We start from the raw sequence: 19053 nt of genomic DNA on the forward strand, positions 1-19053 counted from the left end.
ATAAACAAAATACTATCTTGTTTCTTTTCAATAAGCGACTTGTCATTTGTGTCCAGCTCATCTGTCTCAATCATGATGTTGCAAGAGACGTTGCCAGGAAAATAATTGCAGCAGATTGTTTTGTCTGTTTTGCCCCTTATTATGCTGACAACATGACGTCAAGCAGGAGAAAATGTTGAATTCACTGCAGTAAAATACATCAGAAAATATGTATATAATCAGAGCTATGAAGCACTTCATTACTTTATGGCTTATTAGAAACATGGATCCTTTGAGGAGCATTAGAGGCATAATTGAGCCTTTGCACAGCTGCCCTGATGGTACCTGTGAATTCCTTCTTGCAGCGGTCTCGCACGCTCTCCTCCAGATTCTCCAGCTGGTGTTTCACCTTCTCGTACTCCCTCTCTGCTTGTTGACTCTTTCTCCTGAACAGACACCACAAACACAACACAGGGTTCATGAAAACAGGGTGAAAAAGAAACTATTTAACTTATTAAATTCATTTCAAAGGTGCGATTTTTGTTCAAAAACGGAATGCTCAAGGGTGAGGGAGCATCATTTTCCCAAGTGGCTCATAACATATAAAGTGTTTGCTCAGACAAAAATATCCTATTAGCGCTGTGTTACTTCTGCCCTGTGGGTGTGCTGAGTCGGATCTAGGTGTTTTATGAATATTCAGCTGAAAAGTTTGAGTAGTGCATTCCTGGTAACAACATATGATATAGTGACAACCAAATAACCATTTAAGGAAAACCTCCAGGAGAGACACCAGCAAAAATTTTTTTTTAATAAAAGCAAAGTTAAATATAATATATATAAACTATCCATACAATATTACACTTATACAACTTAATAAAAATAGCATAAACTTATCATTGAGAAGAAATAATATATTATTAGAGGTGTTTTAAAAGATAAAATTTTAGATCAAACCGGTTTAAGCAGCTTCTCCTCTCTACACAACGCAATCAGGAGGAGCTAGATTATTTATTTATTATCGTCCATGAACCTGAAATATGTTAATTCACCTGTAGCAGTAGATGGAGATAGTGATGATGAGCAGCATGGGCACAATGACAGCAGGGATGATGATGTAGAGCGACAAATCATTCTTCTTCTCGTACTGCACCGAGCCGACCACCCACTCTCCTTTCCCAAACTTGATCTGTGAATAAACACGGCGGGGAGATCTTATTATCCGCACAATCTCTGCACATTTTAGCCAGAGATTAATTTAGGTAGGTGTCAGTGGTAAAGATTGGACACTGTAGGAGAGGAAATGGGGGCGGAATCTGAATCTGAATAATTGCCCACAGTTCAACTTAAGTAGCTGCAGGACCTTTTACTATTTTTCATGTGCTGGGCTTATGTTCAAGTTGGTCAAAACTTGCACATAACTGAACAAATGCATCAGTGTACCGAGTCTGACACTTTATAATCCAGCTTTTTATAAGTAGGTATCTTCTATGTATTGATGGTCCAACGGTGCTGCTTCTTCATGCAGCAGAAATGAAACAATAGCTCACTTATAGAAATTACCCAAAGGAGCAGTTACAGTATTCATCACAACTGTAGCTCGGCTATAATTAAATGCAATTATAAGGGCCTGTAGCTACATGAAAACTGTTCAACCGGTTAAAAAAAACAGGGTCTCATGATGTAGAGAGGACATGCCTGGAGAGGTAAAAGTAAAGATTTATGATGCATCAATGCGCTCATTTGCAAGTCCTTGTATGGCTCTGCAGTGGTGGAGCTTAAGTACACATTTGAGGTACTTCTACTTTGATCATTTTCTTTTCATGCTACTTCTACTTGTATTTTACTGGATATTTAGAGGTAAATACTTTTTTACTCCACTACATTCCTCTCATACATTTAGTTACTAGTTACTTTACTATTTACATGAATATGAATCTCTGTGACAGACCAATTTACCCAACAGTTAATACAAATACAGCTGAAATGGTACTTTGATAACCATTTAAACCATTTTTCATTGCTGGAGCTTCACAAATGTAAGGATTCAATTTAAAAAAAAATTAATAATTTCAGGGTTGAAATATTGTTTGTACACAATAATGAATGTGACGGTGTCACTTTATCTCTGTATATACTTATGCATTATGATCCAAACAATACAAAAAATAATTAGCTGATTTATCCATAATAAAAATAAGTTGCTGATCTTTATAAAATAGTTACAAATTAGCTCAGACTAAAGCTAGAACAGTAAAATACTGCTGGTACATTAATGCATAAGTAATAACTATCTAATTATATCATACCTTATGATATTTTTGTAATTTATTTTATCATAATTAATTATGATGTTACTATATTGTCCTCTACCAGTGTGTACCATCTGTGTGTCTTTGTTGGTCTGACCATTAGATCCACCAGCTCGGGGCGGGTGTCTCGCCGGTGCCGTCTGGAGCGAGTGCGGGGAGGGGTGGAAGGTGGGTCCAGGAACAGCTTGTCATCCTGAAGTGTGTTGACGAGACACTGAACATCGCCCACAAACGCTTGAGCCTCTTTAGCCGACATTGCTTTGGAGAATCCCCGACCCTGCAGGGGAAGAACGACCGTAATGCTCAGAGAATCGTGATTGAACAACATGGGAGAGAAATTAATTATCATCAATTAGACGCATCAGATGATGAGCACTGAAAACATTATTAAAAGCATTTTCATTAGTGATGGTTGGAAAGTGTATAACAGCTCTTCACAGTTCCAGTAGGGGCCACAAGTAATTAAAAAGATTAAGATTATAGTCGTCGTACATACATTTCTAAACTTGAGACACTTTGGGCACCGCTCCAGTCAATCCTACAGTCCTGGCATAGCCGTATATACTTTTGAGACTTTACAGCATACTTCTGTATCTACAGTTATGCTTTCAATTACTCTAATGCAGGCTGGGATATGAGAAAGGTGAATCAGCTTAAGTAAACCAGCATCCGAGACATTGAAAAGACCTTTTGCAGATGCCTTCCCCCACTAATTTACATAATAAATAATTAACTTGAGTGTGTTTACCCACAGAAACATAAACAGCATTACTATGGACCCTAAAACTAACAAAGAAGTTGGAAGAAACTCTACAGCTGAATTTAATAAAGACAGAAAATTCCTCATTTCAGTTATTTTTCACACTCAAGTTTTTTTTTTTGTTGTTGTTTTTTTTTTTTTTTATCTCAGGCTACTCAGTAGTTATTGTGTGTATGTTTTTGGATTTAACTTACTCATTTAAAATTTTGGGGAAACATAACAAGCCAAACCTCTTTTCAAACCAGCTAAATTATCATTAAGACACTTAATCTACTCAGCAACACTAAAATAATAATGTGTGTTTGCATAAAAACTTTAGAGCAGGGTTCCCAACCATTTTGGCTTAAGACAACTACAACCAAAGCTGCACTTAGTTGGAGCCTCTGCCCAGAAGATGTTTTGTTTTTACAGATAAGTGTATTTGAATAGTTTTGTAAAAAGGTAATTAACCAAAAGGCATCATCTTGTGTGCCAGAGATATGTGTCTTTTCCTGCTGTCCTATTCTTCGACTTTTATCTTTTATCTGTTCATATGCTTAAAAAAACAAATACATGTTTACAAATTGCAACTGCTATTGTACATTTTATACTTTTCACCACTGAGCTAAAAAGATAAATGCACTGCAATTTGCATTATTTTTGTATATGCAATTATACTTAACCATTATGTAAGCAGCTAATGACTTAAAATGTGTGCAGTAACTGCAATTCAGGGCCTTCGAAATTTTTATTCTCAGATGAGCTCATAACACCATTCGTCTTAATTCTTACACACAGAAGAGGCTGACTTCTCAGAAACACTGTGCTGTATCCTATAACTGCAGCATTAGAGCAACCTGTGTGGTCTGCACTCACAGTGACAATGATGATGCTGGTCTCAGTGATGACCTTCTTGGTCAGCTCGTTAAAGTTGGGGTCAGGGTGATAGTCGAAGGGCTTGAGCTCCTTCTCCCAGTTGTCCAGCTGGAGGTACGCTTTAAAGGGCTGGTTCAGGAAGCTGTTTACTGTCGGAGAGTGAAACTGGATGACTGTGTCGTTCTTCTCATGGGCCTCCTGAGTATTATCAGAGGGACAGTAAAATGTCATAAAAAAATGTAAATACAAAAATACAAAAACTATATAGTGCCATTTAACATGCAAATAAGCAAGACAAGACATGAAGGCAAATATAACACCAGCATTCATAGAAAATAAAAGGCAGGATTAGAGATAAAAATGCTCACAGTGGGCGTTGAGGGTTTTATTCTTTTTGAAAGAGGCATAGAATTAATGTTTTTGTTGTGTGGTGGGGGAAATGCCTGATTTGATGAAAAGGGGAAGGTAAAATTATGTGTCTGTTTTCAATCATTCTATTAAAATCCCAATCTGCCACTGCAGAATAGCAGCCACTGATGAATCACAACTCACACCGAGTCACTCTGTGATTGTTTGGATAAAGGGCTGACTGTGTGTGTGACAGCTAAACCCAGCAGTCCTACACAGTTGAAGTTTTTCAACAGGTCGTAGCTAAAAAAAAAAAAAAAAGCACAGGCTGCATCGAGTAATGCTTCACCTACTACAAATTCTGTGGGCTGGTTTGATGTTAGAATTAGCTTGATAGTAAATTTGTCCAATTATACTCATCTAAACAATGAACCTAAAGTAGCTCTATGTCTGAACTTTCTTTCCTGACCACAAAATAATTTTGTGTAGGAATACTGTAGTTCAGTGATTCTCAACCTGGTGGTATGCAAGAGCTTTGTTGGAGGAGCCAACAAATACACTCCAACTGGCTCAAGTCCCAAAAGTTGTCACTTAATTTTATGCTATTACAGACAACAGCTACTACATATAGACATCACATTACAATGACTTAAAAATGTCATGCCATGTAGGTTGATGTGATGTCACATCAGCCATATCATAACACTAACGTCAGCTTGAAGCAGTTGTACTGTGACTTCTACAGTAAATTATTTTAACAAGTGGAATGAGTGGGATTTAAGTAATAACACTGATGTGCCCTGTCAACATGGCTCACGTACAAGACACTACATTCACTTTTCAGTTTGTGAGTGAAGTCCTTCACTTTTTTTTTTTAGTCCCATGAGTACTGGTCTCCAACTAATAATGAAAATATAAAAGAATCATACAATCATAAGATACACCATCAAAACTTGAGGAACAGCCAAGCCACCATGACCACCATCTTAATTTAGCATGTTAGTATGCAATTTTCCAATTAGAAATAAACAGTAAAGCAGAGGTTAATGATATTTTTTTATTAGTTTAGTGAGTGTTGGACAATTTTGAATTTGGACAAGAGGATGGTGTTGGTTGGAAAGACCACAACTCTGAACCTCGCAGTGTTTTTATAGGATAAGTCATAAGGATTCATCCTCTGGGAACCATGAATGTCTGAAGACTTTAGAAAAATATAAATTAGTCACTGAGAAACATCTTTAAAGCCATGAGGATTCACTGCACGTGATTTTTGTGTACCATAATTTAAAAGGTTAAGATATGTTGACCATAGTCCATGTTACATCTAATACCCTAAAATGAGTCATAAATCAACAAGCTAGTTTTGTTAGCTATGCAACAGTTACACGTGTAAACATTTAGTAACAACTATTCTCATTCAGGAGCAGTTTGGTCATATTATGGTGCAACTAATTCCATTTTAGCATTGTATAAATCTCTAAGCAAACACCTACGTTCATACTACAAACAGCTGGCACATTGACTCCAGAAGTCTTAACTAGAAATTACAAACAAGTACTGAAGGGTCTTTATAGCTGAAAAAGAAGAAGAAAAAAAAGAAAAGAAAATCACTTCTTTGAGCCGCTAACCTGACCTACAACATGTTTTTGCCACATGCCAGCAGCCATAATGAGTCCAAATATTTGAGTCTAGTTCAGTGGATGGACTTAAACCAAGAGAAGCTTATGAAGCTGACCAGCCAAGGCCTTTGAGATAACACTTTATATCCGCTGCTAGCTTGTGGCAGCCACAAGTATTTTCAAATCTTTGCCGTCCCTGGGTAGCAGGGCCCAGGGACTTGGCTGGGACTAAAGTAGTGAAGAGTGGCACAGACACATAATCTTCTGCAACCTTAATGCTGGTATTAAATTTAGGCCTTTAAATGAAATGAACAAAATTACTACTGCTTAACACTGCTCAGTACACTCTAGGGCAGGCGCCAGCATGCTTGTGGGCAACTCCTTCAAGCTCCTTGCCAGAGGCAATCCCACCTGATTAAGCTGGACGAGGAACATAGTTAGATTTTGGTCAGGGTGAAACAATGGTGCTGCTATCTGCAATCCTACAGGTTTTACGGATTTATGCTATAAGAAGGGAGATGAAGTATTAGTGGTTCATGGAATTTCACTGATCAGTGGACGCAAAGAGGAAGTAGAGATATCTATGCGTGTGGTCGCTGATACAGCTTCAAGGCTTCACAGAGTTTGAATGAATCACAGTGGTAGTCGTGGGCTCGGGAGATGTGGGGAAATCGAACAGTGCTCCTACCGTGAGAGGAGAAACAGATGGAGACAAGGAACGGTAGGAAAGTGACAGAAGAAAGACTGAGCCAAACGATGGCTGTTAGAGGCAGATCAATGTTTTGACAGAGAGGAAGATGCTGATAAATAAAATGAATAGGAACCTCGAAAGCTGATATGTTGTCTCCCCGGACCCTCATGACAGCCGTCTGGATTAGGTCAAAACCGGAGCCAGTCACCACAATGTTCCTTCCTCCACTAAAACCCAAACACACACACACACACACACACACACACACACACACACACACACACACACACACACACACACACACACACACACACACACACACACACACACACACACACACACACACATGTATACACACCAAAATCACATACAGTATATTAGGCATATGTATTCCTAGTCACACAAAGATGAGAACAGACGGGAGAGTTACAGGAACACAGTTCTTAAATTGCACTTGAGGTAATTTTCACTGGAGATGAAAACAAATTAGTCTGTTGTTGCAGTCCGTGTACCGTCACGTTCGTCATAGAGCTTTCTATTGTGCACAAAAAGCAAGGTAACCATCAAATGCATCCATTTTTAGCTATTATCACGGAGTTTGTTACAACTAGTACAAATACTAGTAATTGTTCAGCCAATTTTAGCTAATCAGAAGTTAGTGTGGAAATTATTCTGCACACACACACACACACACACACACACACACACACACACACACACACACACACACACACACACACACACACACACACACACACACACACACACAAACGCGCACAGGCATGCTCAGCAACTCTTGGAGGACAAATCACACTTTTAAAAAACAAAAAGGTTCTTGACATTAACAACCTTCACCAAGGTTTCAGACAGATAGAATTAGCTGGCGAGAGAACAAGGCAGGTCTCTTTCGACATACGCTGCTGCTCTATTTGACCTTGCCATCAATTTCAACTTCGTAGCTCCTTCTTTTTTTGCGTGTTCCTCTACTTCAAACACGAAAGCCCAGTGAGAGGTACTCAAAGGGGAAGTCAGTCTGTTATTCTCTTATTTTTGTACATTACGATAGTCATCAGAATGACATTTTCAACACAGAGATTTGGGAAACGTGGACTCTGGCAGGAACAATGTTAATGAGGGCAACATTGCTTTGAGTTATGTCACTATTTTAACATGCTGATGTTTATCAGATAATGTGGATAATATTCACCACTTGAACCTAATTGTCATGAGTCCATATGCATGGACAGTGTTGGATGTGACAATGATGGTCTGAAACTATCACTTGCAATGCGCTTGGTGCTGCTACACCAGCTGTAGGAGCACCGGGTGATTTATGACAATCTATCCAAGAGTTGTTGAGACATCATACTAATGACTCGTGGTGGTGCTAGAAAAAGTCATGGGCTTAGTAAATCAGTGGGTTTTATCTTTTGGAGACTGTGAATTCTTGTGCAAAATTTCACAGCAATCCAATGGGTAGATATTTCAGTCCGCTGCTATCGTGGCAAAAAACTTCAAACTAACATTTCAAAAACTTGTCTTCAAGTCAAAATGAGAGAAAGTAGTTTCCTGGAAATCCCCTCAGCAAACTGCACACATCTCTTCAACAGAAGTGATAAGTAAAAAATCTTCATGATTAACAGTCAGAATGGATAAAAAAAAAAAAAAAACAGGTGGAATAATACACAATTTTCCCTGAAATTTCATCCAGTGCTACATAATAGTTCTGAGTAAAATGAAGGCTGCAAAAATACTGACCAGACAAAGCTTCCTTTGGGGCGGTGATCCAGCAAAGTGGGGTTTTCCAAGAACTGGAAGGCAATTGGGATGGTTTTTGTGGTACTCTTTCCATACTTCATTGTGACGGTGAGAAGGTCGGAGGGCACCTTATCTGCTCGGTATTCTCCTGTCCTGCAGGTGATCTCTGTTCCAAAGTGCTCCCTGTCAAGACAAGGACGTAGCTCAGCACAGGCTGAAGGAGAGGGGGGGGTCGCACAAGGTTACCGTGCAGAGGAAGTCGACATGGCAGCAGCCTGACAGCTTGTTAATTCCCGGCTTTGCTGCTTCCTCTTGCTCGTTATTTTTCTGTTACCTGTGCCTAAAATGTCACCGTGGACTGGTTTTGACAGAACACTTGCGGTCATAACAGTAATGGCAAATTGTAAGAGAAAAATCCTTCCTGCTTATGACATCGAAGTTAAGGTCAATTCCATTTTTGCTTCAGGAATGTAAAAAAAAAAAATCAATTTATGGGCTTCAAAGTGTGCATACTGTAGAATTTGCATAGAATACAATTTCTGAATAACAAGTAGCTTTATCAACTGAAGAGGCTGAATTGAAACAGAATTGGTCTTTGGCGTGAATGACAATTACTGAGAATAGAAATGCTTACACAGTGCAGTCCACCCCGCCGATGGTAACCTGGACATCATCCTTACTGCCAGTGTCCAGAAAATGACCAGAGATTGTAATGAGGGTGCCTCCTGCTTTAGGACCTCTCGCAGGCTTCACCCTCTCAAGGATCGGGTCCTAGTGAAAGGGTCAGCAAATACAGCATGAGTACATACTTATCTTCCCCCTGCAAGCACTCACAAGCTCCAGTCCACAGGCAGGCGCTCTCTCTCACAGACACACACACACACACACACACACACACACACACACACACACACACACACACACACACACACACACACACACACACACACACACACACACACACACACACACACACACACACACACACACACACGCATATCATGGCAATTTATCTAGAACAACACACACAGACACAGTACTGTGTCATAAACACACACATTTCTCCTCACATTCGTTGAGCCACATCCGCCCACTCCATCAGAAACACACAAACTCCTACATGCACCACATCTGCCTCAATTTGCTGAGCAAACAGTTAGGCGGAGCACTCCCCTGTGGGGAAGCTTTAGTGGAGCCAGAGATATGAAAAGCCAGTTAAATAGCTACACTGTAGCCTGTTAAAGTATTAGAGAGAAAACGGGAACTAATGCAGAGAATCGGGTAAAAGAGGAATGCATACACATTCTAGTTTATTGTAGAGTGCATTACCACTGTAATATGAATCTAGGTGCTTAATTTACCCACACATTAGGATGTTGTATTTGGACAGTCTTAAACAACATGCCCTTGGTATGTTCTGAAAAGGGTTTCTCTGCAGTTAAAAATGGAAAACACAACAAAGTTCAGAGGAAACAAAAAAAAAAAATCAGCTGAAAGCTTTTGGAGTCAAACGTTTTAGACCTCCATATTGTAAGTGCGGCTCAGGACAGGTTGTGTGTGCTTGTATATTTACCCTGTAGGTGAAGTGCATGGACGAGGTTCCTCTCTTCCCTCCATTCACTTCCACTTTCACTTGGCCCCAGTGTACCTTTTTAAGGTCAACAGGGCCGATCTCACACACCACGCTGGACAGAGACACAAGGAAAAAAGGCAGATGAGAAAATGTTTGAGGTAACAGCAAACACTAAAAATGTCATTATTGGTTCATATCATTTTCAGTTAACCATTTGCTTGAGTATTTTTTCAAAATAAACAACAGTCAAATTATCCTAGAAACTCCAAGCGAGGTCTTCAAATTGCTTGATTTGTCCAGTCAACAGCTCCGGGACAAAGCCCTCATTTGAGAAACCATCTGACATTTTTACTTGGAAAAAGACTTTAACAATTAAGTCAAATTAAGTTTTTCTATCGATTGGCTCGGCAGATTTTTTTTTTAATGTTAATTTATGAGCTCTTATCTGCAGGAGCACCGTGACCACTCACAAAGTTATTCATACCTGAAAGCTTCCCAGTACAACCACAGCCTGACCTGCTGGCCACTTACAGCTCCACTGGAGCCGCTGGGATAAGGCGCGGTGCTCAACAGCACCTCAATGTTCGTAATAATGGAGGGTCAGGCACCCATTTTTACTTTCCCCACCCAGAATCATCCTGAAGGTCCAGAGATCAAACAGGCTGCCTTCCAGTCACAAGCCTGCTTCTCTAACCTTCAGGACATCATTAATAACATTAATCCACAAATGAGCTCCAGTCTATTTAACTAATGTTCAACTTCACAAGGTTTGTTTTTAACTGTAACAGCATTCATGAACCTAAACAACACGAGTGCTGTATCTTGTTTTGGATAAAATAGTGAAAATATCTGAAGTAAATCAAATAAAATGAAATTAAGTGAAAAAACAGCACTCAAATGTGTTTTGTTTCATGTTTTTTTTTTGGCCGACATGCTGAATGGGCTCAGCTGACGTTATGGTAATGTTGACTGAAAAGCTGTGAATGTAGTGTGATTTCTAATGCCAGATTGGCCGCTTCTTTCCCTCAGGGATTTCTCCCACATTTCAGAGTCTGGAGTTTAATGGAAATCATGTGATGAACCAAACAAGTCCAAGTCGGCAGCAGTCCTTGAGGAAAATGTGTTGCTCATGAAAGAGGTCAGCATAACATAGTGAGCCTCATTCAGGCTAACAGGTGGGCCACAGCACGACAATTAGCAGCTCAAACTGGGAAGAAGGAAATAACACAATGCAAATCCTGTCAGAACTAAAAACAATCAAGGTAAAACCTGCAGTATAACCACGCAGGACAACTAACAACAACAAGAGCACAGTTAGAGAGGCACGTTAGCACCAAAAGTGGATGATTTAAGGGTGAAACACTTCCATCTGGTCTCATAAACCCAGGTTTATGCCTCATCATGCAGATGGTGGAGCAAGAATTTGTCATAAATGTGGCTCCATCCTGCCAGGTGTCAACAGTTCTGGCAAGTGGCTGTGGGGCAACGATGTGGCTGTTTTCTCTTTCATGGACTATTTGTATGAAGTGAGCACTTTTCAAACACAGCTGGGACTGGAGTGCATTTGCAAGACTTAAAGTTTGTTCCATTTTTTTTTTCACAGTGCTCTGCCCATTAAAGCACCACTGGGATGAGGTGGAACGGAGAGACTGCAGCATGAATAGATCACCAAAAACCTGTGGGAAGTGTGTGTGACACCATCAAATCACTGTGGTGTACCTGGAGTGCACTGGTGAAAACATATCTAAAAAAATTCAGGAAACTCTGAAGGCAAAAACAAGAAATGTATAAGTAATTGAGTAACATTAGATAATGTATTCCAGTGGTGGAAAGAGAATAAATAAATTTTGTAGAATGTATTTTTAGACTTTCTTTTGAATTTGTGCTTCATTTGAGTGTTTCCATGTTATACTCCACTATATTTTACAAGGAAATGTTATAGTTTTTTATACAATGCATTTGTCTAACAACTTAAGTTACATTTAAAAAGTGAGATTTTACACTTTGAAACAACTGATAAGGCAATAAAACACAATGCACTGTTTAATTTTAAACACGGTTAAACTATCATTAAAAGCAGAAATATTGAAATATTTTAGATGTCCATGAGCTGCAAGAGTTTCGCCAAAGCTTGATTAATCCCAATCCCACCATCATACTTCTCACGTGTATGTGAAGTATTTAAATTAGCACTGCTTCAGCCAGTTACAACAGTAGAAATTTGAATGTGGGACTTTTACTTGTAATGTTGTCTTTTTCACGCTGTTGTTTAACATGTACTCTTCTTTCAGCACTAGCACGCCGCCTTTAAAGGATTCTGTCTCAAAATCAACTTCCATCTGGAGACTGTCGGATCAATACGGTGGTTTAATAAGCTAATTAAAATATACAGCCAGGTTACCTTGAGCAAAGGGAAGGCACTCCTGGGCACAGATAAGGATTGCAAAAGAATACAAAAACTTTGTAGAAAACACACCCATACACAGTTTAACCAAAAGCCCAACAGGCTCCTGCTGCTCGTACTGTTTCTTTGCCTGTGCATTACCTCGTGGAGACAGAGTACTTTTCCTCCTGATGGATGCAGGGCTCCCCGACCACCGTGATGCTTTTGATGTCTTCTTTATGGATGCCGAGGTTGGAGCCACGGATGGTGATGGAGATGCCTCCCCACAGGGGGCCAAAACGTGGGATGATCTGAATGGGAGATACAGTGTGTAGGGGGTGGAGTGGGTGTTTATAGGAAGAAGGGATTTAAAATGGATTTAGGCAGATTAGTTGTGCAATAAGAACATACAAGAGATTTACAGTCTGTTTAACCAACTATTCAGCAGACTTAACGTGTTTAATATTTATGGAGAATTACATCACTGCAGTGAGTCACATTTGCATGTATAGTATGTGCACATGTACATATTAGAGCCAATGATGTATTAGTGAGTCGGACACAAAAAGACACAAAGATACTCAAAAATAATAAAAAACCTGACAACAGTATGAGGGCTGATGTTCTAAAAAAACAACATATTTGTGATCCCTAAAATTTACATCATTTATAAATGTATTAAAAATTCTATAAAAAATAAACACATGAAAAAAAATAATGTAAAACAAACTTAATGTATTAATCTCAAAATGAAAATACAAAAAAAATCTAATAGCTAACCATGCCATGCAAGCAGCTCTGTGGGGTTGTACTTATGACGCAGCAGCACTTTGCACTAATGCTAACATTAACATACCAACATGGTCAAAAATCATGTTGAGCAGGTATGTTTAAAGAACCATGCACGCCATCTACGTCTGCTAACAGTTAGCCTGCTAAAATCAAACATGAACATTTAATGTAGATGTTTTGAAGGTATTTGTTCAAGTATACATCGATTTTAAACTACGATGGTCCTAATGAAAAATTAGGGGCCATCCAAGTTGTTTGAATTTATCCTTAAGGGGGATATTTATGTGCCAACCCAAAACAAAATCTCAACCTCATAATGGCACTCAAGGAAAAGTCAAAGGATCAACAAACATCAGTAGATTTCATCATCTGAGGACCTTGAATGTCTACAGACATTTTCACAGCTGTCCATTTGATATTTGTTGAAACTTCAGTCTGAACCAAACAACAGAACAAGCCAACACACACACACACACACACACACACACACACACACACACACACACACACACACACACACACACACACACACACACACACACACACACACACACACACACACACACACACACACACAGCATGGCAATTTATCTGTAACGTCTTTATTTGTCCATCTATCAGCCCGGCTGTAGTGTGCTTGGTGCTAACCTCTGCCAGAATGACATAAACAAAATTACTGATGGATTTTTGTCAATGACAAAGAGGCACCGACAATTAGGTGAGCAAAGAAAGAATTGATTAAATCTAGATGTGGTGAAGAACAGTGCAACACGCTCAAGGAGAAACAGACTCGCAATTCCTCTGTCTACATAAAGAGGACAAAGAAAATACACAACCAATAAACAGCTCAAATCAATAATCCAATCACCAAAGTCTGTCTCTTTTCGCTGCTAATCGCCAGGTCTTTAAAGGACCAGTGTGTTGGATTTAGTGGCATTTATCAGTGAGGTTTTAACCAGCTATTCACCCCCCTCTCTTCCAAGTGGGTTAAGAGAATCTACAGCGGCCACAAAAAAAAAATCAAATGTCTCTCTAGATCCAGTGTTTGGTCTATCCCTTCTGGGTATACAGTAGAAACATGGCAGCTCTGTGGAATCGGACCTGCTCCCTACGTCAATATAAGGGACTCATTTTAAGGTAACAGCAACAGAGCAGTTCTTACTCTTAAGTGATCATACACTAAGTAAAAAATATTTATGAATGTTATATTTATACTCATATTCATTATATTACATTTCTGCCAAATGATCCTCTTAAATCCTGCCCACAAGTGTTGTTTCCAATCCAGAGGTAAACATGAAGTGATGACAGTATTGTTACTACTCACGTCAGTAATCTCGGGGTTGGGGCACTCGGTGTTGTGGGGATCCTCGGACCCTTGTTGGTGAGCACTGCAGAGCTTCTCGTACACACACGCCTTCTGCTTGCCGCACCACACACACCTGTACTTTGGGTCTGCGTTCTTACAGAGGCTGCAGTCCTCACGTCCCATGGAGCAGTTATACAGGGTCACTGGACGCAGTGAGGGGAAAGCCAACAATTACATTTTGAATTATAAGACATTTTTTTTCTTTTTCTTTCTTTCTTTCTTTCTTTCTTTCTTTCTTTCTTTCTTTCTTTCTTTCTTAATGCTGTCCAGTAAAATGCATAATTTTTTCATTGTGGTAATGTAAAATGCAGGAGAGGCCTCATAATCATTTTGTTATGAATTTCTCTGAATGCTTAATTTTCTGTCAAAACCTGTTAGACTGTACACTCATTACCAATTAATTTCCTGATTAATTTTCAGTTGGAGATTAAAGGTAGCTTCCTCAGATCTGAGGGAGGCCCCACACTGGGACCTGCAGTGTACACACAGGGCATTATAAATAAGATCTCCACATTAAAATGTGCGAACGCACCATTCAGCGTGCTGTCCATCTTCTTGCCAGACTCCTTGTCCTTCACGTAGAAAAGAACATTGGTCTCCGGTGACTTATCGTAGGAAAACTAAGAAATTGGAGGAAAATGAATTATTAATACAGAATCCAGTGATTAATGGCACTTAAGCTCTTCCCTGCAAACAGTGTGGGCTGCCACTTGCCCATGCCAAGGGGGAAAAAAAAGAAAGAAAAAAAAAATTATACCCAGTCTGGCAGATTTTCAGCTCAAGAAATCAATGTTGGAAAAGAACATAGCTGGGGGCGAGGCACTGTTTGAGCATCCCAATCACAGAATTCACAATGTAGAGAGAGAGCTAAAATAACTCCAGAGAGGACTCTGTCCATTAGAGGGAGCTAGAGAATATCAAAGGGACTGTAAAAAGCAGCTAAAAGGTCATTTCATTTATAAATCTGGAACATAAAGACAGTTATTCATAAACGAAAGTGATTTTCCTACAGAAAATTTAAATAAAATGGTTCTCTACAATGTATTTTACTTTCAGTGTTGTTCTAGATTTATACTTTGATTACAGGTCCACAAATCAGCCACAGTTGAAGGACCTGTGTAGAGTAGAAGCCAGCAGCTCATTGAAGGAACAAAAGTGTTGCATCAAGACGAGTGTCACGCAGCAAGCAAACAGCCGTACTCACATTGAAGCCGCTAAAAGTGTAGAACGGTCCCTCTTCAACATTAACCTCTTCCTCTACATTTCTCATCAGCTCAGTGCCGATGGTGAAAATGTGACCCTGCAGAACCACACAAAAAAAAAAAGATGTGGTGGATCAATTCATGCACATTCTATTTTCATACCACTGTTCTCTGATGCTCCCCTCTGCTTCCACCCAAATACGTTTGCATGCTGGCAAATTCACAAGTCACTCTATAGGCCAAACCTTCAGCATCAGTGCTTTAAGTGCACATATGCTGATGTAGTCCATCTTCTCTCATAGCCATGTAATCTTCAATACATTCATAAAACAAGCAGACCTATAAGGATACCCGTTTCAGAACAAAAATAAATGTCACATGCAGAAATGATCAGTCAATCTGTTGCATGATATTTTCACACCGTGCCATGCGGCAGTTTATAAAAGCACACAGGGGTGGTGACTTTGATGAAAACCAGCTTTAATTGGAATGCAAATTCATTTTCTATACGAGAACATTACATCCAGCAGGTCTTAATGAGGAACTGTCATTTCCATAACAGCTTACAACAGCACATAAACATGTTGCTTTAGGTTCTTTGCTTTTAAAAATGTGCATATAGAATTAAATGCTCAAATACAGAGATACATTGTGTGTTCAATCTGTGGTCATTTAGGGTCATGTGACCACACCCAGGTAGCTGACGACTTCATACTGAACACCGTCTACTTCTCAACTCCTAACCCTAACCCCTGATTGGTCACTGTTTGTCTGATAGCCTGTAAATGTTTGCTGTATCTGTGTCTCTCTTTTTCAGTGTGTCAGCAATTTTTCTTTGAGATGGGAGTATTAAATTTACAATCTGGTGAAAAAAAAGAAATTGAGACAAATCTGGTTCTCCTACCATCACTCAAAAAGCTGATAGGATTTCCAGAAATGCTTTAAATTCTGTGCCTGTGCTGTTCTACCTGGTAGAGGTCCAAATTGATCCCTTCGAAGCTGATGCGAGTCTTGTAGCCCACAGGGATCAGCACAGGATCTGGATTCTCGAACTGAGGACACTTTGCTCCCTGAAAAGGTATCAAAACAAATCAGACAGTCCCACTTTTAATCATTTACATTTTAAATAAGCCAACCACTTAATGGACACCCTCATCTGTGGTGACAGATAAGTGTATCGCTACAACATCTGCTGACTTGTAAATTGATATCCTCCACCCAACAACATTTGTCACGCAAGATGGTGGCAGCTGATAGTGGGATTTGTGTTTTTATTAATTTTCGAGGGGAATTTGGATCGCTGAGGCGCTGCGGCACATGTGGTGATTAGACGTGTCTTTTGTAACTTCTACGATACTTTGGGCAGCATTTATCACACACAAACCATGATACATAGGAGTCCTTGACATAACCCTGGAGATGACTGACCTGACGGTGCTTGATGATGTTGACACCCGCCACGCTGTCCTCCATGTCGCTGCAGGTGTGGTCACGCGTGTTCCACTGGCATCCCCACTGGCTGGCCACACATGACATGCACCTGAGAACGCACATAAATATGGAAACGTACACAACAAAGATAAGGAAATGCTTTTACACACAAAATTAGGTTGGAGAGCACACGCATAAAAGCACACACAAACAAAATCCAAAACATGCAAACTCATCAGAGAGCGTCCGGCTAAAAAAAAAAAAAAAAAAAAAAATCTTTGTTGCTGACAATGAAATGGATCTCTGCAACTTCACATAAGCAAAGCTCGTTCATCACACATTCCTCTGTGTGAAAGAAATGAAGAAAAAAAATGAGGGGAAAAAACAGGCGAGATCGACTTTCATTTTTTGATTAATGAAAAGGAAACTGAGGCAATTTCCTCAGCGTGGTAATAAAAGGAGGAGAGAGAACGCAAGAGGTGCATTCAAAACTACCATGCATCACAATTTACAAACAGAGCCTTGATCTCTCATCTGTTCATGCATGGTGATACATTTACATCAAGGTTGTCATTTGATGCTCTGTTCAGTGTCACTGTGTATTTTAAGTGAGTGACAGAGCAGAACTGATAGATTAAAAGCCTCACTCACGGTGTGTTTTCAGACTTCCTCACTGTGGCAGCACAATTGTAGAACTTGAACTCCCGCGTGGCCAGCTCCACCGTCTCATTGACAAAAATCCTGACTGCCACTGCCACGAAGTCTGAGGGAACAGCAGAGTGAGGGTTAAAATGTGTTTGAAGGTTTTTACTTGTATGCATACAGGAGGTATGGTGTCTGAATATGCAAGACCTCAAGTAAAAACAAGATGTCACTGGTGCATTTGAAAGACAAAACAACACAGGAAGAATGACATATTTTGACAAAAACCACCTGGACGGACAAAAACATACCAAGAATTTGGACATTAAGTCCAATAACTCCCAGGAAGTTGTTTGGCCTAGATTATAAACTACTATTATATTTAACTGCCGAAAGAACAAACTGATTTGGTGAACACAGTATATGGCATTATTGTGTGGAAGAATCACATTTGCTCTATATAGAAAAAGCCTCATGTTTTACCACATAAATTCATTTTTATCATTTACGAGGAGCTGGTCTTTGTTTTGGGAAAGATGGCCCACCACTGCTAACAAAGAAACAAAAGATGTGAAACAATACAAAGCACCGAAAACTAGATTTTAACACTGGGTGCTTCTAAAAGACGTGGCTACAAAAAAAAAAATTTAAATTACAATTTCTGCCTTGCTGGAAATTATAATTTTCTAGTGCAAACTCCCTATCAAATTCATTAGTAATCACTACTAAAACCAGCTGACAAACAGTCAACCTCAGGCTTTTCGAGTCTTTGCCCACTTTGTCCAGTCAGTAATGCAGCGTTAGCTATGATGAAGAACTACCACCGTTTGCCTTGAAAGAGGATCAAAACAGGGCAGTTTCATACCTTGGCCCTCAGGCGTTTGCGGTATAAGCGAGGGCTGGGGCAGATCACAGGAGACCTGACCAGAGTCTGACTTGGTGCCTTCACTCTGGAAAGACTCGATGGTGCAGTGCAGACGGTCAGAGGGTCCGATGGCAGGCAGGGAGGGGATGTTGATCTTCACCTGGACGGACAAAAACATACCAAGAATTTGAAACGGTATCCATTTTACTTTACTTATTACAATGTTGCTCTTCAGCATGAAAAATAATTACAAGTTCATTTCTCTGCTTGGAGTATAATTCAAACAACTGAGTGCAACTGCAGTTACAATACAGGAACTGTATCCTTTTAAAAGGCAGGAGATTGATTGAGAATGACAAAGTAGGAGACATATGATTGATGAAAATCCAAGTGCGAGTTAGAGAGGGAGGGACAGAGAAGGAGTCTGAAAGCGGGGGATTGAAAGAAATAACAACTTGAGAAGGAACACACAGGAGG

At 39.7% G+C, this 19053-nt stretch overlaps 1 protein-coding gene across 3 annotated transcripts in view; it reads right to left on the bottom strand.

Annotated features, from left to right (window-relative positions):
• Window positions 1–19053, bottom strand: part of plxnb2b (plexin b2b) — a 112576-nt gene that overhangs the window by 14409 nt on the left and 79114 nt on the right. For all 3 annotated transcript variants that reach the window (XM_069695279.1, XM_069695277.1, XM_069695278.1), the window contains 16 exons: window positions 18577–18736; window positions 17721–17832; window positions 17067–17178; window positions 16607–16708; window positions 15641–15736; window positions 14969–15056; window positions 14395–14579; window positions 12438–12586; window positions 9893–10004; window positions 8954–9090; window positions 8320–8502; window positions 6695–6788; window positions 3904–4101; window positions 2386–2565; window positions 1029–1165; window positions 325–425 (listed from right to left, as the gene is read on the bottom strand). In XM_069695279.1, the coding sequence (XP_069551380.1) occupies window positions 325–425; window positions 1029–1165; window positions 2386–2565; window positions 3904–4101; window positions 6695–6788; window positions 8320–8502; window positions 8954–9090; window positions 9893–10004; window positions 12438–12586; window positions 14395–14579; window positions 14969–15056; window positions 15641–15736; window positions 16607–16708; window positions 17067–17178; window positions 17721–17832; window positions 18577–18736 (2146 nt within the window). The remainder of the gene's footprint in view (window positions 1–324; window positions 426–1028; window positions 1166–2385; window positions 2566–3903; window positions 4102–6694; window positions 6789–8319; window positions 8503–8953; window positions 9091–9892; window positions 10005–12437; window positions 12587–14394; window positions 14580–14968; window positions 15057–15640; window positions 15737–16606; window positions 16709–17066; window positions 17179–17720; window positions 17833–18576; window positions 18737–19053) is intronic.

The sequence above is a fragment of the Brachyistius frenatus genome, unplaced genomic scaffold (assembly GCF_029030835.1).
Source record: "Brachyistius frenatus isolate BFR_SWC_R1_liver_20210118 unplaced genomic scaffold, ASM2903083v1 Contig_19, whole genome shotgun sequence".
Classification (NCBI taxonomy): Eukaryota; Metazoa; Chordata; class Actinopteri; family Embiotocidae; genus Brachyistius; species Brachyistius frenatus.